Source organism: Nerophis lumbriciformis, linkage group LG12 (genome assembly GCF_033978685.3).
Source record: "Nerophis lumbriciformis linkage group LG12, RoL_Nlum_v2.1, whole genome shotgun sequence".
In the NCBI taxonomy this organism is placed as follows: Eukaryota; Metazoa; Chordata; class Actinopteri; order Syngnathiformes; family Syngnathidae; genus Nerophis; species Nerophis lumbriciformis.
The window spans coordinates 33421189-33440568 of record NC_084559.2 but is presented as its reverse complement, the minus strand read 5'-3'; the positions used below and the strand labels follow the sequence as shown (position 1 = coordinate 33440568).

Here is a 19380-nt window from a genome sequence, read left to right as displayed (position 1 = left end):
TTAAGTAATAAAAGTTCCAGCCAGGAAGAAGACGCTGTTGTAGCGTGCATACACACACTATATCACCCCAGCGACACACTTGAGCATGGCTTGGATTGATACGGCCTTTTATCATTTCAAATTATTTGTTTTCTACATTTAGAACACTTTCCTTGTGGTCTACATAACATGTGATGGTGGTTCTTTGGTCAAAATCTTGCAAAGATTACATTTTACAGATCATCCTTAAGCCACTTTTTGAGACCGTTTTGTGGGTGGTTTTATTTTTAAATGCCTCCACTTTGACTTCCATAGCAAGTCGACTGACAGATATAAGTTCAAACTATACGCTGCTTTGTATTAAGAAATTGCAACAGTGGAAGATGCATGTGTATGTACGGGGGGGAAAAAGGAGCTTATTGACACTCGCTTAAAGCTCTTCGGGTAAATTTCTACCATAAATTGAGTTATCTGCTAACAAAACACTTGGTAAAAAAGTCACAATTGGGGCAAATTCCAAATGGCTTGTTTGGAGGAAGAAATGGGAAGGCAAGATTGTTTTATAAATATCTATACCAAAGACCATGGTTTGATTTCAAATTTTTAGGATTTATGCAGATCCCAAATACACAAAAACAGGTACCAATAGGTAAGAACAGTTGGTTTTGCAAACTAGGCTCCCTTTTAAGTGTTTTCTTTTTCATGTATAACAGTGACATTCCAAGAGTTGGTAAAACTCCATAATCTACAATTTTCACAGAACCAAGAAAAAGGTTCCCACCTAATTTAGAGATTTTTTACTTAAGAAAAAGGTTCTTAAAAAATGGTAATCATACAGAAAACACATTTAATGAAAAAATATTCATCTGACGAATTATTTGTTTTGAAAGTGAAGTTCTGCCTCACCTGCCTACTTTGACCACACCCCCCGGTAAATAAGATGTGACATAACTGTAAAGCCCTTCAGTCACTACCTGTCCCTGCCATTTGTTGTCATGCCCCATCACCAGTTGATGATGGACCTGATGTGTCCCCACAGCTTGGTGACCCAGAGGTTGACGCCGAACTCGGTCAAGTACTGAAGCTCTGGCATCAACATCTTACGGCACAGCTTCATCTGGGCCTCGTCTATGTTCTTCTTCAGGTTGTATCCCATGATGGATTTCTCTCCGATGGGCTGCCAGGGCTGCATGTCCGTCTCCTGGATGCTGCCGGCATCGACAGCGTGACCTTCCTCGATGCATGCGTCCGCCATCTCCGCGTTCCTCCGCCTGAGCTCCGCCACATCCTCCGCCATGCGCCCCCGTCCGTACGCGTCTACTTTCTCCCAGAAGGTCTTGTTGAAGTGCTGGTACAATTTCCAGTCGAGAGCATTCCACTGCAGGGCCCTGGCTCTCAGGTCGGGCGTCAGTTTTGACACGGTTGAGCTGTTGCGGGCGTTGAGCTTGAAGAAGAGGAGGTCCTCCATCTCCCAACAGAGCGCGTCCTTGAGAAGAATGAGAGATTCCTCAAAGTGTTCCCTCAACATGACCAACTGGAAACGCTCCGAGATGGATCGGATCCCCTTGTCTACGCGCGGATCATCGAGCTCCAGCATATTTTCCTGTCCAAAGTCAAAGAACAGCAGGTTCTTGAGGTAGAATGTGTTAAAGCCTTCCGGGTGAAAGTAGTAATGGGGGTCACGGAGGAACTCGGCCAGCTTGTCCCCTCCTGGCATCCTCCAAGTTAAGGGCACCACCCGACTGAAGTAGTGGAAGGAGGACTCAAAAAGCTCTGCGGGGTCTCTGAGGATAGTGATGTAAGACGTGTCGACAGGCAACAGCTTGGCCACCTCGTCCGCATTGAAGCGCATGTGGTTACAGATGATGTTGAAGCACATTCCCGGTTTGTAGTCTTTAACGTGGGAACGCTGGAAAAAGGCGGGGTAGAAGAAGTCGTTCCTGCTGTCAGGGAAGGCGAACCTCAGGTGATGTTTCTGTCCAAAGCGGAACAGGATGTTGAGGAAGGTGCTGCTCGCCGCTTTGTGAGTCTTCATGAACATGATGTCCACTTGGGGGGTGCACGTCCTTTCTGGTGTGCTGGACGGCTGGGATGGGCGATGGGCACAGGAGTAAGACACTGGAACTCTGCAGGGATCACAGACAATCAAATACACACTCATACTTACACAACACTCACTCAAATTAAACTCTTTTACAGCAAAACTGTCTCAAGGATGAAAAGTGACGTCACTAGGGCATGTTTGCTTATGAGTGATATCGTCCGATACTAATACCGATCACATGTATTAATTGTACATTTTTCCATACATTTATGGTGAATGCCATTGGCAGTGTAACAAGATCAACACAATATTTAAACTAACATTCATCCTTCTCTTTCATTACCTGTATTTCTTTAGCAAAACAAAATCAGTAGTACACATTAAACATTTTGGGAGAAATTGCGTGTAAATGCTGATATGTGCAAGCCGAACTAAATGCTACCAAGTTACCGTATATGACTTCTGAGTCGAAATTATTTTTATTAGCAAAATTGGCTTGAAAAATGTTGGGTTAAAGTTAGGGCTCGACAATTATATACATTTTAATTTCAGTTGTGGCTTCTCACGATTATGAAAATATAATACCGTATTTTTCGGACTCTAAGTCACAGTTTTTTTCATAGTTTGGCCGGGGGTGCGACTTATACTCAGGAGCGACTTATGTGTGAAATTATTAACACATTACCGTAAAATATCAAATAACATTATTTAGCTCATTCACGTAAGAGACTAGACGTATAAGATTTCATGGGATTTAGCGATTAGGAGTATATATGTCCCGATCCGATATTTGGATCGGATCGGCCGCCGATATTTGCCAAAAAATGCGTATCGGCAAGGCATGGGAAAATGCCGATGCGGATCCAGTTTAAAAAAAAACTCCGGTCCGTGTTTTCCAACGCACCGATTTAAATAATACATTCCACTTTTCTGCTGCTCCCTAATTTCCGTTCCGCATTTTCCAGCACACCTTCAACACATCCACAGGTCTGTGGATTCTCACGCAGTTGCTTTTAGCTGCTGGCATTACACGACAGGCTCTTCTCACTCTTTTCTGTGTCTCCCTCTCACAGACAGCAAGCGCACCTTCTTACACACGTCACATACTGTCACGTCATACGTCACACACATAACGTCCTCTCCCAGCAGAGAGGTAGCAGCATGGCTAACGTTAGCTGTGATGCTAGCGCAGCCGTGTGACCAATGTTCCCTTTAAGGTGCGCGCCTGTGCAATTGCGCACTGCTCAAGCGTCCTCTGCGCATAGCAATTATATGCCACGCACAAAATCAAATAAAAAAATAAGCGCATAACAATTTTCGACACACGGACACGACAGAGAAAACCGTTTTCGTCATCATTGTTTAAATATTGTGACGTCTGTCGAGACGCTTATCTCCATTCGATGCCACACGCCCACACCATCAAAATGCCGAGGCAAACATTTCCAGATCAACACCGTATGCAAAAATTTGTGATTTTTTAGTTGTGATTTCCTTCCCTGCATCAAAGTTTAAAAGTAGCATATATTAATGCAGTATGAAGAAGAATGTTTTAATGTAGACATGCAAGCCTTGAAAGAAAATTTTGAAAATCAAGACTACATTTCCTGCAAATGGGTGCATTTCTACCCTATATTTTAACTTTAGATTTATTCTCATATCAAACTCTTTTGGCTGTCTTTTTGACACTTACATCAGGCACCCCCCTCCACACCCCGGATTATAAATAATGTAAATAATTCAATGTGATTATCTTGTGTGATAACTGTATTATGATGATAGTATATATCTGATAGTATATATCTGTATCATGAATCAATTTAAGTGGACCCCGACTTAAACAAGTTGAAAAACTTATTCGGGTGTTACCATTTAGTGGTCAATTGTACGGAATATGTACTTCACTGTGCAACCTACTAATAAAAGTCTCAATCAATCAATCAAAACACATAGAATCATCATACTGCTGTGATTATATGCATCAAGTGGTCATTCAAGGCTAAGGCAAAATATCAAGATATATATCGTGTATCGCAATATGGCCTTAAAATATCGCAATATTAAAAAAAGGCCATATCGTCCAGCATTAGTTTCAATGATGCCATTTCTGTTTGTCATGTATAATTGTGTCTATTTTGTGTTTATCCTTGAATAAACAGGTCAGTTTCTTGTTACCAACCATTGTGTATTATTCAAACTCCCCTAATTCAGCTGGCTAGTTGTTATCAAGAGTACTAAAACCCTTTTCAACATGATTCTGACAACTAAGTAGGCTAAATAACTTTAAACTTGAATACATGCTCGGATAGGCCAGTATCGGTATTGGTCAGTATCGGTATCGGATCAGAAGTGCAAAAACAATATCGGTATCGGATCGGAAGTGCAAAAACCTGGATCGGGACATCCCTAATTAGGAGTGACAGATTGTTTGGTAAACGTATAGCACGTTCTATATGTTATAGTTATTTGAATGGCTCTTACCATAATATGTTACGTTAACATACCAGGCATGTTCTCAGTTGGTTATTTATGCCTCATATAAAGTACACTTATTCAGCCTGTTGTTCACTATTCTTTATTTATTTTAAATTGCCTTTCAAATGTCTATTCTTGGTGTTGGGTTTTATCAAATAAATTTCCCCCAAAAATGCGACTTATACTCCAGTGCGACTTATATGTTTTTTTCCTTCTTTATTATGCATTTTCGGCCGGTGCGACTTATACTCCGGTGTGACTTATACTCAGAAAAATACGGTAATCGAAAAAAAAAGATTAATGGGCCGCGCAACGTGCAAGCAAAAAAGTAAATGTCGAGACGGTCACGTGAAACAGCGACTAAACTACGAAGCTAAAACTAGCAATAACAATCCATACACCCACAACACATCTCATCTGCTTGTGTTGTTGTGAACGACATCATCGATGTAACATTAATGTACAAACAGTGGTCGCAACTTGGGAGGCGCTGTCCTTTTGTTTTGTTTTTTTAACAGCCTCAAGTGAATCGACTCTTTGCTCATCAAGTTAAGCAGCAGCACACTTCCCCCCTTCACAATAATAGCGTGGTGCGACACATCCGGTCTGACTGTGCTAACAAAATAAAGGTTTAAAAAAAGTACCTTGTACAAGCATATTGTACTTAAAAGCACTTATTTATACATTTACAAAATGATTATGTTTTGACCTAAACTACAGGTCAAAATTGTACAAAAATGTATTGCAGCAATAAATGTGAGGATTTTTGTTACACAAAAAGCACACACTCTATGGTGGTAAAATACATGTAAAAGGTAAAAAAACGGAATTAAAAACAATTAAACCGGAAAAACTGAATTGTATTGTTTTTTTATATTGCTATTTTTAAAATGTATTGTTATAATATTAATATTTTACTTGTGGTTTATTCGTTATTAATTTATATCCAGGTTTTTTTTGTTTTTTTTTAACTATAGTTAAAGTTAAGTTTTGGTGGCAGAATATTGACTCACGTTTTCAAATTAATTAATAATCGTATAATTCAACGTGATTATTATTTTGGCCATAATCGTCCAGCCCTAATTAAAGTAGTAACATTTTGACTTTGAAACAGTTGAAATCCGTTGAAAAACGTGGCAGTTATAACACTTTTGAATAGAAAGTAAGTGCTATATGGAAAAGCATAAAAACTGGGAATGTGGCCCAATTACCCTGAATGAGCTGAATGAGTTGGTGGTGGAACACCTTGGATCGGTTGAGAAATGTGGAAGCAGTAACACATTTTAAAAGTTACAGAAAAGAGGGAATACGGGTAAAAACAGGAATTCTTCTCATAAAAATGCAAAAGTTTTATAGCCTGATTGTCCTAACTAAGAGAATGTTTTGATGGTTTAACGACTGAAATTGGTTGAACAATGCAAGGAAAGTAGTCGTAAGAAAAAAGGGAAGTGAAACTGAAATGCAGAAATTTGGGGGAAACCGGAAATATTTGGATGCAGGGAAAATTGTTGGTTTGTATGTCCATGATGAGTGGAGTGCAATAGTACACAATAACTAAACAAAAGCAAAAACTACTATCGACTACTAATTTTTTGCCCCAAATCCTCCTGTGTCCAGGGAATTATTCCTCGAGTTTGTAAACATTAACCTAAATAACAAAAATTATTTTGAGAAAGTAAAAATATTGACCTAATCAGTCTGGTATCGTTCATATACTGATACCACCCTTGGTGCCAACACCACCAATTTATAGATGGATCCACCCTCCTTTCACGTGTCGTGTACTGACTGTGACATTGCTGACGCACCAACATTTGCTGTTAAACTATACTCTCTCTAAACTGGTATTAATCTACTTATTCATTTCCTGGTAATATCTGCTTACTTTTTGTTGTAACATGGTTCAATCTACACTTCTTAAACTTTACTCTACTTCAGTGGTTCTTAACCTGGGTTCGATCGAACCCTAGGGGTTCGGTGAGTCGGCCTCAGGGGTTCGTCAGAGCCTCCGTCACGGAGGTCAAGACACACCCAACTCATCGTGTAAATAAAAACTTCTCCCTGTCGGCATATTATGGACACCCCCAAACAATGTTCCCTCTAATTTTCCATATGTGTGAGCAAACGCAAAAACTCCTTGAGCATTCGGTGGAGCACATGTGAGCGACGTCAGACGTGCACATCCACTGTGGTCACACCTGCAGCACACCTGTCCCAAACCTGACTAAATAACAAGTTCAATGTTTTATTATTGTAATCAAATGACAGCAGTCATTTCCATGAGATTATTTTCTAATATAAGTGTTTTGGCCCAATTACAATGACTATAACATATTGTTTTTCATGAGCTGTGTACTAGTATTATATGTCTGGGTGGGGTTCCTGCTTTGGAAATAATGTGTACCCCTTTCAGATATCGCATTTAGTTCCCACTAAAACAATCACATGTTGCACAATGAGATGTAAACATGGGATCATGTGTACATTCGTGTAACTTTCTGTTTGTAAAACATATCTTTATTAGTATTTATTTAATATAATAACATCGTTTTATGATTACGGTTCGGGTTCGGTGAATGCGCATATGAAACTGGTGGGGTTCGGTACCTCCAACAAGGTTAAGAACCACTGCTCTACTTTGTGGTTAGCATAGCTATTAGCATGCCTGCTCCCAACTTGCGCTCGGTGTGTAACATGATGTGATAATGACACCTGATAATGATAGGCCAACTTAAGATACTAAAAAATGCAGTTAATTTAAAGTACAAGAGGTGATTAATATTAGTTTAAGGGAGCAGCTCCACACTGTGTATGGAGACACATAATTAGCTGCTAGGGGACTGAAAATATATACAGTGTCAGCCATTAATGGCGATCACGTACTTTTCACAAACATCGGCACATCCCTGGTGTGCACCCATTTAATTCATTACATATTGACTTTCTTGTCTATCAAAGTAGTTGTACGGTAGTGTTAGTTTGGGAAGGTGTACCTAATGAAGTGTACACAAACAAGGATGCAAGAGTGGTCCTATGAAATACAATTGTTCCACACGTATATGCATGCTTATAGGTTGAAGGCATGTGCATACTCAGGCATGTTCAGAGGCACCTGCGGCATGGACAGAGAGTAAAGCAGCATTATGCAGGACGTCATTAAAATACCAAAAACCAGACTTTTGCACATGGACCTCCAGTGCTGTCTTTGCTTGCCTGCCATTGTGCAGCACAGTCAAGGGTTACCTAAAAAAAACAAAAACACATTCAGTGTGCATTGAAAAAAGGGCATGCATTCTTTGCAATAAGAGGTAATACGTTTGCTCCTGAAGTCCAGAATTAGCTCCTTTGTATTGTCTATGTTCAAAACTAAGGCATTCCTCGCCGTAGACAGGGACTTTGTGGACCAGCTCCATGTAAAATGTTATTGTCCTGGGGGGAGATGCAGTCATGTGTGTACAGGGAGAAAAGTTTAGGGCTGAGGCAGCAGCCCTGGGGGGTTCCTGTGCTGATTGTGAGCTCAGCAGTGGCCTTTGTTCCCATCCTCACCACCTGTCTATAAGGAAGTCCAGGTGGGTGTCGGTACTCCAAGGTCTATCAGCTTCCCAACCAGCTTCGTTGGACAAATGGTGTTGAAGGCGTAGCTGTAATTCAAAACTAGTAGGCGTGTGTACGTGTTGTTGATGTCCAGATCTCAGGGCATTCAATCGATCGCAACTGGACTGTTTGGTTTGTCTTAGAAGACATTTTGCCGCCAAGTAGACTTAGATAGGTCAGATCTAGTTTGATTGATTGCCCCTTTAATGCTCCCTCAAATCCTCTTTTTTATGGGTACAATCTTCTGAAGATTACAGACTGCAAAAGATTCCACAGTGCTTGTATTATGTATAACGTAGTATATCGATTAAATTCTAGACTCTGCCAACTCATCCCAGTGGGCAGTACTTCTCATAGACATAACACTAGAAGTAAACCTTTATTAAGAGGGAATAATCGTCATTTAAAGTGTACAAGCTTTAGTATAGCCTGTAGAGGCTCGATGATCTTGAATGAGATTGATAGCGCTATAAAAGAATCACATTCTTTAAACATTTTTAAAAAGCGTTTTAAGCTACATTTATTGCGACGTTATGCTTAGTACATTTAGCACACCCCTTATGGTTGAAAAATTCACATTAGTCGTATGTGTGATGAGATTATCACAGATCTTCAATATGCAACCTTTGAATCAAATTTGAATAATAAGATATTGAGACTGATTTGGTGGATTCAAAGATTACTTTTTTATTTATAAATGAAATTGTAAATGGGTATTTGGTTGGTAGATTTTGAAATGTATTGTATTGTATTGTATTTTGTGCATTATATGATGATGTATATTTTAACTGTGGGTCCCCGTCCATAAGCTGTGTGCTTCTAGGGATGACCTTTTTGCAGAACGGACTCTGATATTAACAAAATAAACAATAATAAAATACAAAACTATGTTTGTTTGTAAATGAAAAAATAAATAAATTAAATAAATAAATAAATATCACGTGACGGCCAGGCCAGGTTTGATTGGTGAAATGGAGTCAAACGTCACTAGCGCTTACGTTGGATTGGTGAAACTGATGTGGCAGACAGTGCCTGCTGGAAAAAGTCTTTAACAAGCCAAAACAAGATGTCTTTGCAAGCCATAGTCAATATATTATGAATAAATATTATAACAGTATCAATCAATGAGCAGAATAGTATTCAATGTAACGGAGTTAAAGTAGCGTTTCTTCTTCACAAAACACTTGAGTAAAAGTAGAAGGTATATTGCATTAAAAGTATTCTGACAAGTACAATTTAAAAAGTTACTTCATTAAATGTAACAGAGTAAATGTAGCATGTTACTAGCAATTATTTTTTTCGATTAGTCGACTAGTCATACGATTAATGCTTATGATCTGCTGTACACGTTTGAGCTCGAGTCCCCAACTTGATTTCCACTCATGTTTAAAACCTATTTTAGTCAATTCAATTGTAACAAAATAAACATCAGTTTCTGACAAACACATGATTTGAATTTATTACTCAAAGGGCTTGATTTAATCAAATCTAAATGCCCCGCGGTAAACAGCGTGTGCAATCTAAAAAAATTGCGTGTTGCGTATGATCTACTATCACTGCGTGTGCAATTGAAAAGTGGTGCAAATGAGGATTTTGCATGGACTATACAGGGCTTCACCATGGAGACACTCATTTACTGCACATTCGTGTTACGCTCCTTCCTACCCGTGGCATTTTGCTATGTTTTCAAACAAGCAGAAGACATGTACCACTTTATGGGCATTTTGAAGCAGTCGTGCAGTGCACCTACATTGACACAACTTTTTTTGTAAACCGCTGAAAGTGCATGGGGGGAGGTTGCACTTACTCCAAGATGCAAAAGAATGCATATTTAAAGAGTTTTTTTCCATATAAGAAATATTTCAGTAATATATTCTGTGGGAAAAACAAACGTCATTAAAAAATACTCAAGGATGCCAAAACGCATCAATTGAATTTGTTTTAATCAGCCCCTTAAGTCCTCGAGCAGCTACAGTGTGTGAATGTGTGTGTGAATGGGTAAATGTGGAAGTAGTGTCAAAGCGCTTTGAGTACCTTGAAGGTAGAAAAGCGCTATACAAGTACAACCCAACCCATTACAGTGGGTATGAAAAATATTCAGACCCCTTTACATTTTTCACTCTTTGTTTCATTGCAGCCATTTGCAGTCTTTTTTTTCATTAATGTACACTCAGCACCCAATCTTATCAGAAAAAAACAAAAATGTAGACATTTTTGCAAATTTATTACAAATAAAAAATGTGCATAATTATACAGACCCTTTGCTCACTGTACATTGCTGCATTTACTTTTCCCTCTATCCTGACTAGTCTCCAAGTTACTGCCGCTGGAAAAACAACCCCACAGCATGATGCTGCCACCACCATGCTTCACTGTAGGGATGGCATCGGCCTGGTGATGAGCGGTGCCTGGTTTCCTCTAAACATAACGCCTGGCATTCACGCCAAATACTTCAATCTTTTTCCTCATCAGACCAGACAATTTTGTTTCTCATGGTGTGAGAGTCTTTCAAGCGGATTTTGGCAAACTTTTGACCAAGAAATAAATGGCTTCCGTTTGGCTACTATAGCAAACAGGCCTGATTGGTGGATTGCTGCAGAGATGGTTGTCCTTCTGGAAGGTTCTTCTCTCTTTAGAGGAATGCTGTAGCTCTGACAGAGTGACAATCTGTTTTTTGGTCACCTCCCTGTCTAGACCTAGATGAATGCAGCAAAGTACAAAGACATCCTGGATGAAAACCAACACTTCCCATCCAATCTGATGGAGCTTGAGAGGTGCTGCAAAGAGGAACGAGCAAAACTGCCCAAAGATAGGTGTGCCAAGCTTGTGGCATCGTATTCAAAAAGACTTGAGGCTGTAATTGCTGCCAAAGGTCAACAAAGTATTGAGCAAAGGGTCAGAGTACATGTGATTTGAGTTTTTTTTATTTTTAATACATTTGCAAAAATTTCTACATTTCTTTTTTTACTTTCAAGATGGGGTGCTGTGTGTACATTAATGAGAAATAAAATGAAATGTTTGGATTTTAGCAAATGGCTGCAATGATTTGAATACTTTCTATAACCACTGTATAAAATTATAAAATGATGTTGCTGAATAGACTATATTTTTTATTCCTGTCAGTCCAAAATGTTGACACGCAGGACAGAGGGTTCTCGTCTTTCCATCACTGATCCCGCAACCGTGTGTGGAACGGTCAGTTTGCACGTCTTTTTGACACGTGCTAAATAAAACGCAAAAAAGTGCCAGCAAAACGGTGATGAGTGTTGATAAATTACTTTGCGCATGCTAAATAATTATATTTGCATCTTCTCCTCCCAATATTGTGGGCGTTTTGATGATCAGCATATATCTTGCATGTTCATTAAGGCAGACGCAAAATGGATTGCACACCTTATTCTACTTACTTAACAGACGCAATCCACTTTGTGCATGTTTAGGAGATCAGCTTTGAATCTGCTATCAAGTTTGCACGTGTTTTAGCACACGCAAACCTCGAGTAAATCAGGCCCAAAGTGTACAGTATATATAAGAAAGATAAATCGATTTAAAATGCTGAAAACATGACATTCAGTGCAAAAATAGTTGTAATCGTTGCAGTTTAGACTTCACTGTACTTGTTTCTCAGTTGTCCCATAAAATAAATAATGCATCCCTGGGGAAAATGATACATTGTAATTGGAAGCACCTGCAAAATCAGCACCGTATTTCACTTGAGCCGTGCTGTTTTCTAAACAAGAATGAATGAAGAATGTTTCCAGCAGATACTGATCTGCGGTCATGTGCTATCAAACGTGTTCTCAGCTGACTTCCAGGAAACAGGAAACACTGCATTACACTCAGTTTTTTCACATGAACTTACACCGTCATTGTTGTTTACGATTGTAAATAAATCATGTAAAACACAACATATAGAGTTTCAGTCAGGATTTATGCAAAAACATGTTAGACAAAGATCCTGTAGTAGATCAGCTTTGTCTGCCGTGCTGGTTTATAAGTGCTGGTTAGGTAAAACATGTCTGATATTATCAGTGGACCAGCAAACCATAAGCTGCACGTGCCGTTCCTTCAGTCATTTAATATTCTAGTCCAGGAGTCAGCAACCTTTTATCATCAAAAGAGCCAATTTACCACCGCTTTTTTGTAACCAAAAAAGTCTAGAGCCAAGAAACACAATACACCTTTAAACTTTCAAAGGTGTAATATTGTGTTTACTTTTCAGACAATGGAATCAGTCCATGCAGAATTAAATTATACTTTATTGCGATTTTTGTGGGGATTTACAGTGATACCTTAACTTAGGAGTGCCCCAACAAGCGTGTTTTGAGATAAGAGCTGTCTCTCGGCTAATTGTTAGAAACAAACATTTTAGTTAGAAGCATCCTAGCCATTAGTTGGCTTAGTAAATGTCAAAGAGAACCCTGTAAATTCAGACTTAACCATCTAATGTCTAAAACTTTGTTTTCCAACCATGGGAAGGAAAAGGTTAGTGTAAAGGACAGTGCTGAGAAGAAGAAGTGGATTATATTCATTGAATAAAATAAAAAAAATCATTAAAAACATGACAGAGTGTGTAGCAAACTTGGCGAAACAATTTGAACGTATGAAGCAGAATGAGTGTAACGCCAGCCAAGAATTTTAAAATACTATCCAAATGGCAGACATTTATCCATGAAAATATAGAAAAGATGCTGATGGTGTGTTTGACCAGATAAAGACCCTGTGATAGAAAAACAAATGTGAGAGGTATACTAATTTTTGTCACATTCTGTATCCAATTGTCAATATCAGGGGTGCCCAAAGATGGCCAGGGGGCCAAATTTGGCGCGTTGAGGTTTGGAGATCATGAAGCTAACTTGGTAAAGCAGTTGGAGCATATCACTGCTTATCTACACCATACGAAAGCAGAAAGAGTTTAACACCAGCCAACAATGTTAAAATAACATCTTAACGGCGGACATTTATTCATTAACATATGCTGCTGATGGTGTGTTTGACGGAGAAACAGCTGAAGGAGATAACGTAGAAGTCCACTCTCCAAGGTAAATACTGTACATTATTATTAGATTGTCAAAACTACTGTAGTTGATAGTAATTTATTTTAAATGTACTAATGCAATATTTCTTGTCTAAAAGTTTACATTTTTAAAAGGCATGTTACATGTTAAAATGGGGCTGCTAAGCTGAAAACAATCGATCCAGCCATCGAAAAAGCTCAGAAATTATGGTAAGTAAGATATGTCCAGCCCAGGAATTGTGAGAACTTCAAACACGGGTCGACAAATCTCCACTGGTTAAGAGTTATTTGGGCAGGGTCAACGAGCTAAAAAGTGTAAAAGTCAACTCATTGTCCAGCACAGCTCTTAAGGCGCTGGGAAGTGATGTTTACACAACACAGTGTCGCAAAGACACACCAACTGGCATTTGTTAAACGTTACCATACATACGTGTGTGTGTGTGTGTGTGTGTGTGTGTGTGTGTGTGTGTGTGTGTGTGTGTGTGTATATATATATATATATATATATATATATATATATATATATATATATATATATAAATATATATATATATATATATATATATATATACATACATACATACATACATACATACATATATATATATATACACATATATATATACACACATATACATATATATATATATATATATATATATACACACACACACACACACACACACACACACACACACACACACACACACACACACACACACACACACACACACACATATATATATATATATATATATATATATATATATATATATATATATATATATATGTTTATATATATATATATATTAGGGCTGTGAATATTTGGGTGTCCCACGATTCAATTCAATATCGATTCTTGGGGTCATGATTCGATTCAAAATCGATTTTTTTTTTCAATTCAACACGATTCTCGATTCAAAAACGATTTTTTTCCTGATTCAAAACGATTCTCTACATAGATTCAATACATAGGATTTCAGCAGGATCTACCCCAGTCTGCTGACATGCAAGCAGAGTAGTAGATTTGTGTAAAAAGCTTTTATAATTGTAAAGGACAATGTTTTATCAACTGTTTGCAATAATTTAATTTTGTTTTAACTATTAAATGAACCAAAAATATGACTTATTTTATCTTTGTGAAAATATTGGACACAGTGTGTGGTCAAGCTTATGAGATGCGATGCAAGTGTAAGCCACTGTGACCCTATTGTTCTTCTTTTCTTTTTTTTTTTATAAATGTCTAATGATAATGTCAATGAGGGATTTTTAATCACTGCTATGTTGAAATTGTAACTAATATTGATACTGTTGTTGATAATATTCATTTTTGTTTCACTACTTTTGGTTTGTTCTGTGTCGTGTTTGTGTCTCCTCTCAATTGCTCTGTTTATTGCAGTTCTGAGTGTTGCTGGATCGGGTTTGGTTTTGGAATTGGATTGCATTGTTATGGTGTTGGATTGATTAATTAAAAAAAAAATAAAGACAAAGACAAGATATTCAATGTTCGAACTGAGAAACTTAATTTTTTTTTGCAAATAATCATTAACTTGGAATTTAATGGCAGCAAAATATTGCTAAAAAGTTGGCACAGGGGCATTTTTACCACTGTGTTGCATGGCCTTTCCTTTTAACAACACTCAGTAAACGTTTGGGAACTGAGGAGACCAATTTTTGAAGCTTTTCAGGTGGAATTATTTCCCATTCTTGCTTGATGTACAGCTTAAGTTGTTCAACAGTCCTGGGTCTCCGTTGTGGTATTTTAGGCTTCATATTACACCACACATTTTCAATGAGAGACAGGTCTGGACTACAGGCAGGCCAGTCTAGTACCCGCACTCTTTTACTATGAAGCCACGCTGTTGTAACACGTGGCTTGGCATTGTCTTGTGGAAATAAGCAGGGGCGTCCATGATAACGTTGCTTGGATGGCAACATATGTTGCTCCAAAACCTGCATGTACCTTTCAGCATTAATGGTGCCTTCACAGATGTATAAGTTACCCATGCCTTGGGCACTAATACACCCCATACCATCACAGATGCTGGCTTTTGAACTTTGCGCCTATAACAATCCTGGTGGTTCTTTTCCTCTTTGTTCCGGAGGACACAGCGTCCACAGTTTCCAAAACTAATTTGAAATGTGGACTCGTCAGACCACAGAACACTTTTCCACTTTGCATCAGTCCATCCAGCGAAGCCAGCGGCGTTTCTGGGTGTTGTTGATGAATGGCTTTTGCTTTGCATAGTAGAGTTTTAACTTGCACTTACAGATGTAGCGACAAACTGTAGTTACTGACAGTGGTTTTCTGAAGTGTTCCTGAGCCCATGTGGTGATATCCTTTACACACTGATGTCGCTTTTTGATGCAGTACCGCCTGAGGGATAGAAGGTCCGTTTACATGCAGTGATTTCTCCAGATTCTCTTAACTTTTTGATATTACCGACCGTAGATGGTGAAATCCCTAAATGCCTTGCACCAGTTCGTTGAGAAATGTTGTTCTTAAACTGTTCAACAATTTGCTCACGCATTTGTTCACAAAGTGGTGACCCTCGCCCCATCCTTGTTTGTGAATGACTCAACATTTCATGATCATTTTCACCATCATCAAGGACAGCACCCACCCTGGCTCTGACCTGTTCCACCTGCTGCCCTCTGGGAAGCGCTACAGGTGCATTAAAACCAAAACAAACAGGCTAAAGAACAGCTTCTTCCCCAGGGCCATAACCATCCTGAACGGACTGCCCCATTGTCCCTCATAACTGCCTTCTCTTCGGTGCAATAACCCATTCCACCAACCACCCTGTTTTTGTTTTTGTTTTTTTCATGTATATATTCATTTCACACCATATTCATTGCACTTCTACATTTTTTATATTTTTATATATTTGCACATTGTTTTTCTAGCATGCACACATCGCACTGTATGGAATGGCCTCAATCTCGTTACCTTGCGTAATGACAATAAAGCTGATTCTGATTCTGAAAGCTGCTTTTATGCCCAATCATGGCACCCACCTGTTCCCAATTTTTTTTGTCACCTGTGCCAGCTTTTTTGAAACACGTTGCAGGCATCAAATTCCAAATGAGCTGATATTTGCAAAAAATAAAAGTTTTCCAGTTCAAACGTTAAATATCTTGTCTTTGCAGTCTATTCAATTGAATATAGGTTGAAAAGGATTTGCAAATCATTGTATTCTGTTTTTATTTATGATTTACACAATGTGCAAACTTCACTGGTTTTGGGTTTTGTATATACATATTTACGTATATACATGTACGTATATGCATGTACGTATACACATATATACGTATATACATGTACGTATACACGTACAGTATACACATGTACTTATACACGTACAGTATACACATGTACGTATACACGTATATACTAGCAAATAAAACCAGATGTTTCGGGTGGATCTACCGGAGTTCACTGTGACATTTGCTACGCCAACTAATGGCGGGGATGCTTGAGAATCTAATTTCTGATTGTAACATGAAGCATAATTATCCGAGAAATAGCTCTTACTTCAAAACACTTAGGTAGCACAATACCTTCTGCAACGTACGGCCACAGACTATAGTTATTTTCATATCTAAATTAATTCAGAATATACTATGTGTGTACCCAAATGAATGAAAGTCCAAAATATAAATATTGTGGTTAAAGGAAATGCTATGCTATTATTATTATTGGGTCCATTTAACATAAACATGCCATACAAACAAAGCGTATACACGAGTAGTATTTTAAGCGCAGTTGTGACAACAAAGGCCCTTATGTAGTCTGTATAAGAGCTTTTTATGACGGCTCTATTTTAAACCATTCAATTGGTGCTAGAGTAAACAACTGGTATTAACTGATGTTATGCACACTATATTACTAAGCATATAAACTCAGTGTTCATCAACAGCTGTGGAAAAGAGGAACACAAAGACTGGCGAGTTCTTACCTTCATACATTAGTCCAACTTGGAAAGTCTGGTTGCATAGTCTTTCCTTTCGTACTCCACCTGTCAAAAACAAGTTGCTCAGCTCCCGCACAAGTTCTTACATCTGATCGTCACACAGAGATATGAGAGGCAGAAAAGTCCAATGCAGATCTCACCTTATCACATGTCCACATAAGAGATCTCCCACATCTTCTCCAGTTTCAAGCTGCCTATAAAAACACACCTGAGCCCTCAGCCCGCCTCCTGCGCCTAACTTTCTGATGCAAAAGCCATCTCGCTGAACGACGCATTGCAGGGAGGCTCTGGTCCCTGCTGCATCAGGGACTCTGTCAGGGGATGAGCACTTTTTAGAGAGACAAACACACACACACACACACACACACACACACACACACACACACACACACACACACACACACACACAAGAGAGAGGGATGCAGCGAGGGAGGAGAGGATTGCATAGTCCCTGTTCTGTGTCGCCATACAGACGGGCCATTGATTGCACACACTGCAAGCTGATAGGAGGGGCGGAAGGGACGTAAAACAACAAATTCAGCAAGCTAAAGAACAAAGACAGTGTTTGTACTACATGATCAAGACTTCTCTATACAGTCTTTGAAATCCTTTACCATACATGCTACATGCGGAATGTGCATGGGGCAGATAGTTTATTGCCACAATGCTTGGGCCTTTACAGAGTGGCTTCTAGACGCCAACTTTAGGTATAAACTGCACAGCAGTCAGAGATCCACAAGAGCTACATTAAACATTCAACGTTCATCAAGTTTGCATTTTGGAATAGATGCCATCAGTTTGCAATATTCTGGTCCTGTCAGACAACTACAACGGCGTAGTTGTACATGGGTAAATTCAATCTGAATATGCATTGATACCAGAGTGCTTGTGACTGGGCTTTAAATAACTGAGGAGAAGAACACGATGTTTTAACAGAGCAACAGGCAGACAAAGGGGGTGGATGTCGATGTCAAAGCGGCACCTGTCAAAATCATTAAGTCTACAAACAAAAAAAATAAAAGGTGGCTTTAATTATTCAGAGAAGCACTCTGAAAAGAATGAAAGTCTACATCAATGAGCATCGGACAAAACGCAAAAATTGCCAAGAAAGCATGCAAGTTAAAGGAGGAGAAAATTCAAGGCCCTTTGAGCGGAAAACTGTCAAACACTGTATTACCGGTACTGTAAATGGAGGACCGGAGAAAGCCAAAATCAGACTCATGAAGTTTATCAACAAAAAAATAAGGTGACTTTGTTGATTCAGAGAAGCAAAGTGAAAAGAAAGGAAAAAAGTCTACAATGATTATCTGACAAAACACAAGGCAGGCATTGACAAGCATGTGACTTAAGGAAGCAGGAGAAAAGTTCATGGCTCTTTGAGTAGAAAACTGTCAAATATGTTCCAATAAAATGGAGGACCAGAGAAAGCCAGAGTCAAAGTCATGACGTTTATCAATCAAAAAATTAAGTGGCTTTGCAGATTCAGAAAAACCATCTGAAAGGAACTACAGTCTGCTTGAATGAGTGTATTACAAAACAACAAAGACCTCGCCAAGAATCAGGAGAAAATGCAAGACTCTTTGAGCAGCAAACTGTCAAACATATTCAAAGGAGGAAGCCAAAATAATGACTATGATCGCGGAGGACACGTTATCAACTCTAACAGTAATATTTGTATTTATTTTGTTACCTTAACACGGCACAAACCATGTTCTTTTTTTCCTCAAACTCCTATTTGTTTGATATTTTGAACACCTTTCCTTCTTTTTAGACAGGAATGACAAAAACGCAAGCAAACAAAAATGTTGTACGTGTTAACGTGTCAAAGTCATGGTGTGAATGAACCATCAGTAATAGTTATGTACAAACCCCATTTCCATATGAGTTGGGAAATTGTGTTAGATGTAAATATAAACGGAATACATTGATTTGCAAATCATTTTCAACCCATATTCAGTTGAATATGCTACAAAGACAACATATTTGATGTTCAAACTGATAAACATGTTTTGTTTTTTTACAAATAATCATTAACTTTAGAATTTGATGCCAGCAACACCTGACAAAGAAGTTGGGAAAGGTGGCAATAAATACTGATAAAGTTGAGGAATGCTCATCAAACACTTATTTGGAACATCCCACAGGTGAACAGGCAAATTGGGAACAGGTGGGTGCCATGATTGGGTATAAAAGTAGATTCCATGAAATGCTCAGTCATTCACAAACAAGGATGGGGCGAGGGTCACCACTATGTCAACAAATGCGTGAGCAAATTGTTGAACAGTTTAAGAAAAACC

The 19380-nt window shown here is 38.6% G+C and overlaps 1 protein-coding gene across 2 annotated transcripts; it reads right to left on the bottom strand.

The window, feature by feature from the left end:
* Positions 1 to 638: 638 nt before the first annotated feature.
* gal3st1a (galactose-3-O-sulfotransferase 1a) lies at positions 639 to 17373 on the bottom strand. 2 transcript variants are annotated; one of them, XM_061986417.1, is made up of 4 exons: positions 17224 to 17373; positions 17069 to 17128; positions 7591 to 7741; positions 639 to 2105 (listed from the first exon to the last, which is right to left on the bottom strand). In XM_061986417.1, exons 3-4 carry the CDS (start codon positions 7716 to 7718, stop codon positions 983 to 985), a joined length of 1251 nt encoding a protein of 416 aa, XP_061842401.1. In that variant the 5' UTR covers positions 7719 to 7741; positions 17069 to 17128; positions 17224 to 17373; the 3' UTR covers positions 639 to 982. The 2 variants fall into 2 exon arrangements, with proteins under 2 accessions (XP_061842401.1, XP_072770448.1); XM_072914347.1 differs by lacking the exon at positions 7591 to 7741.
* Between the last annotated feature and the right edge of the window lie 2007 nt (positions 17374 to 19380).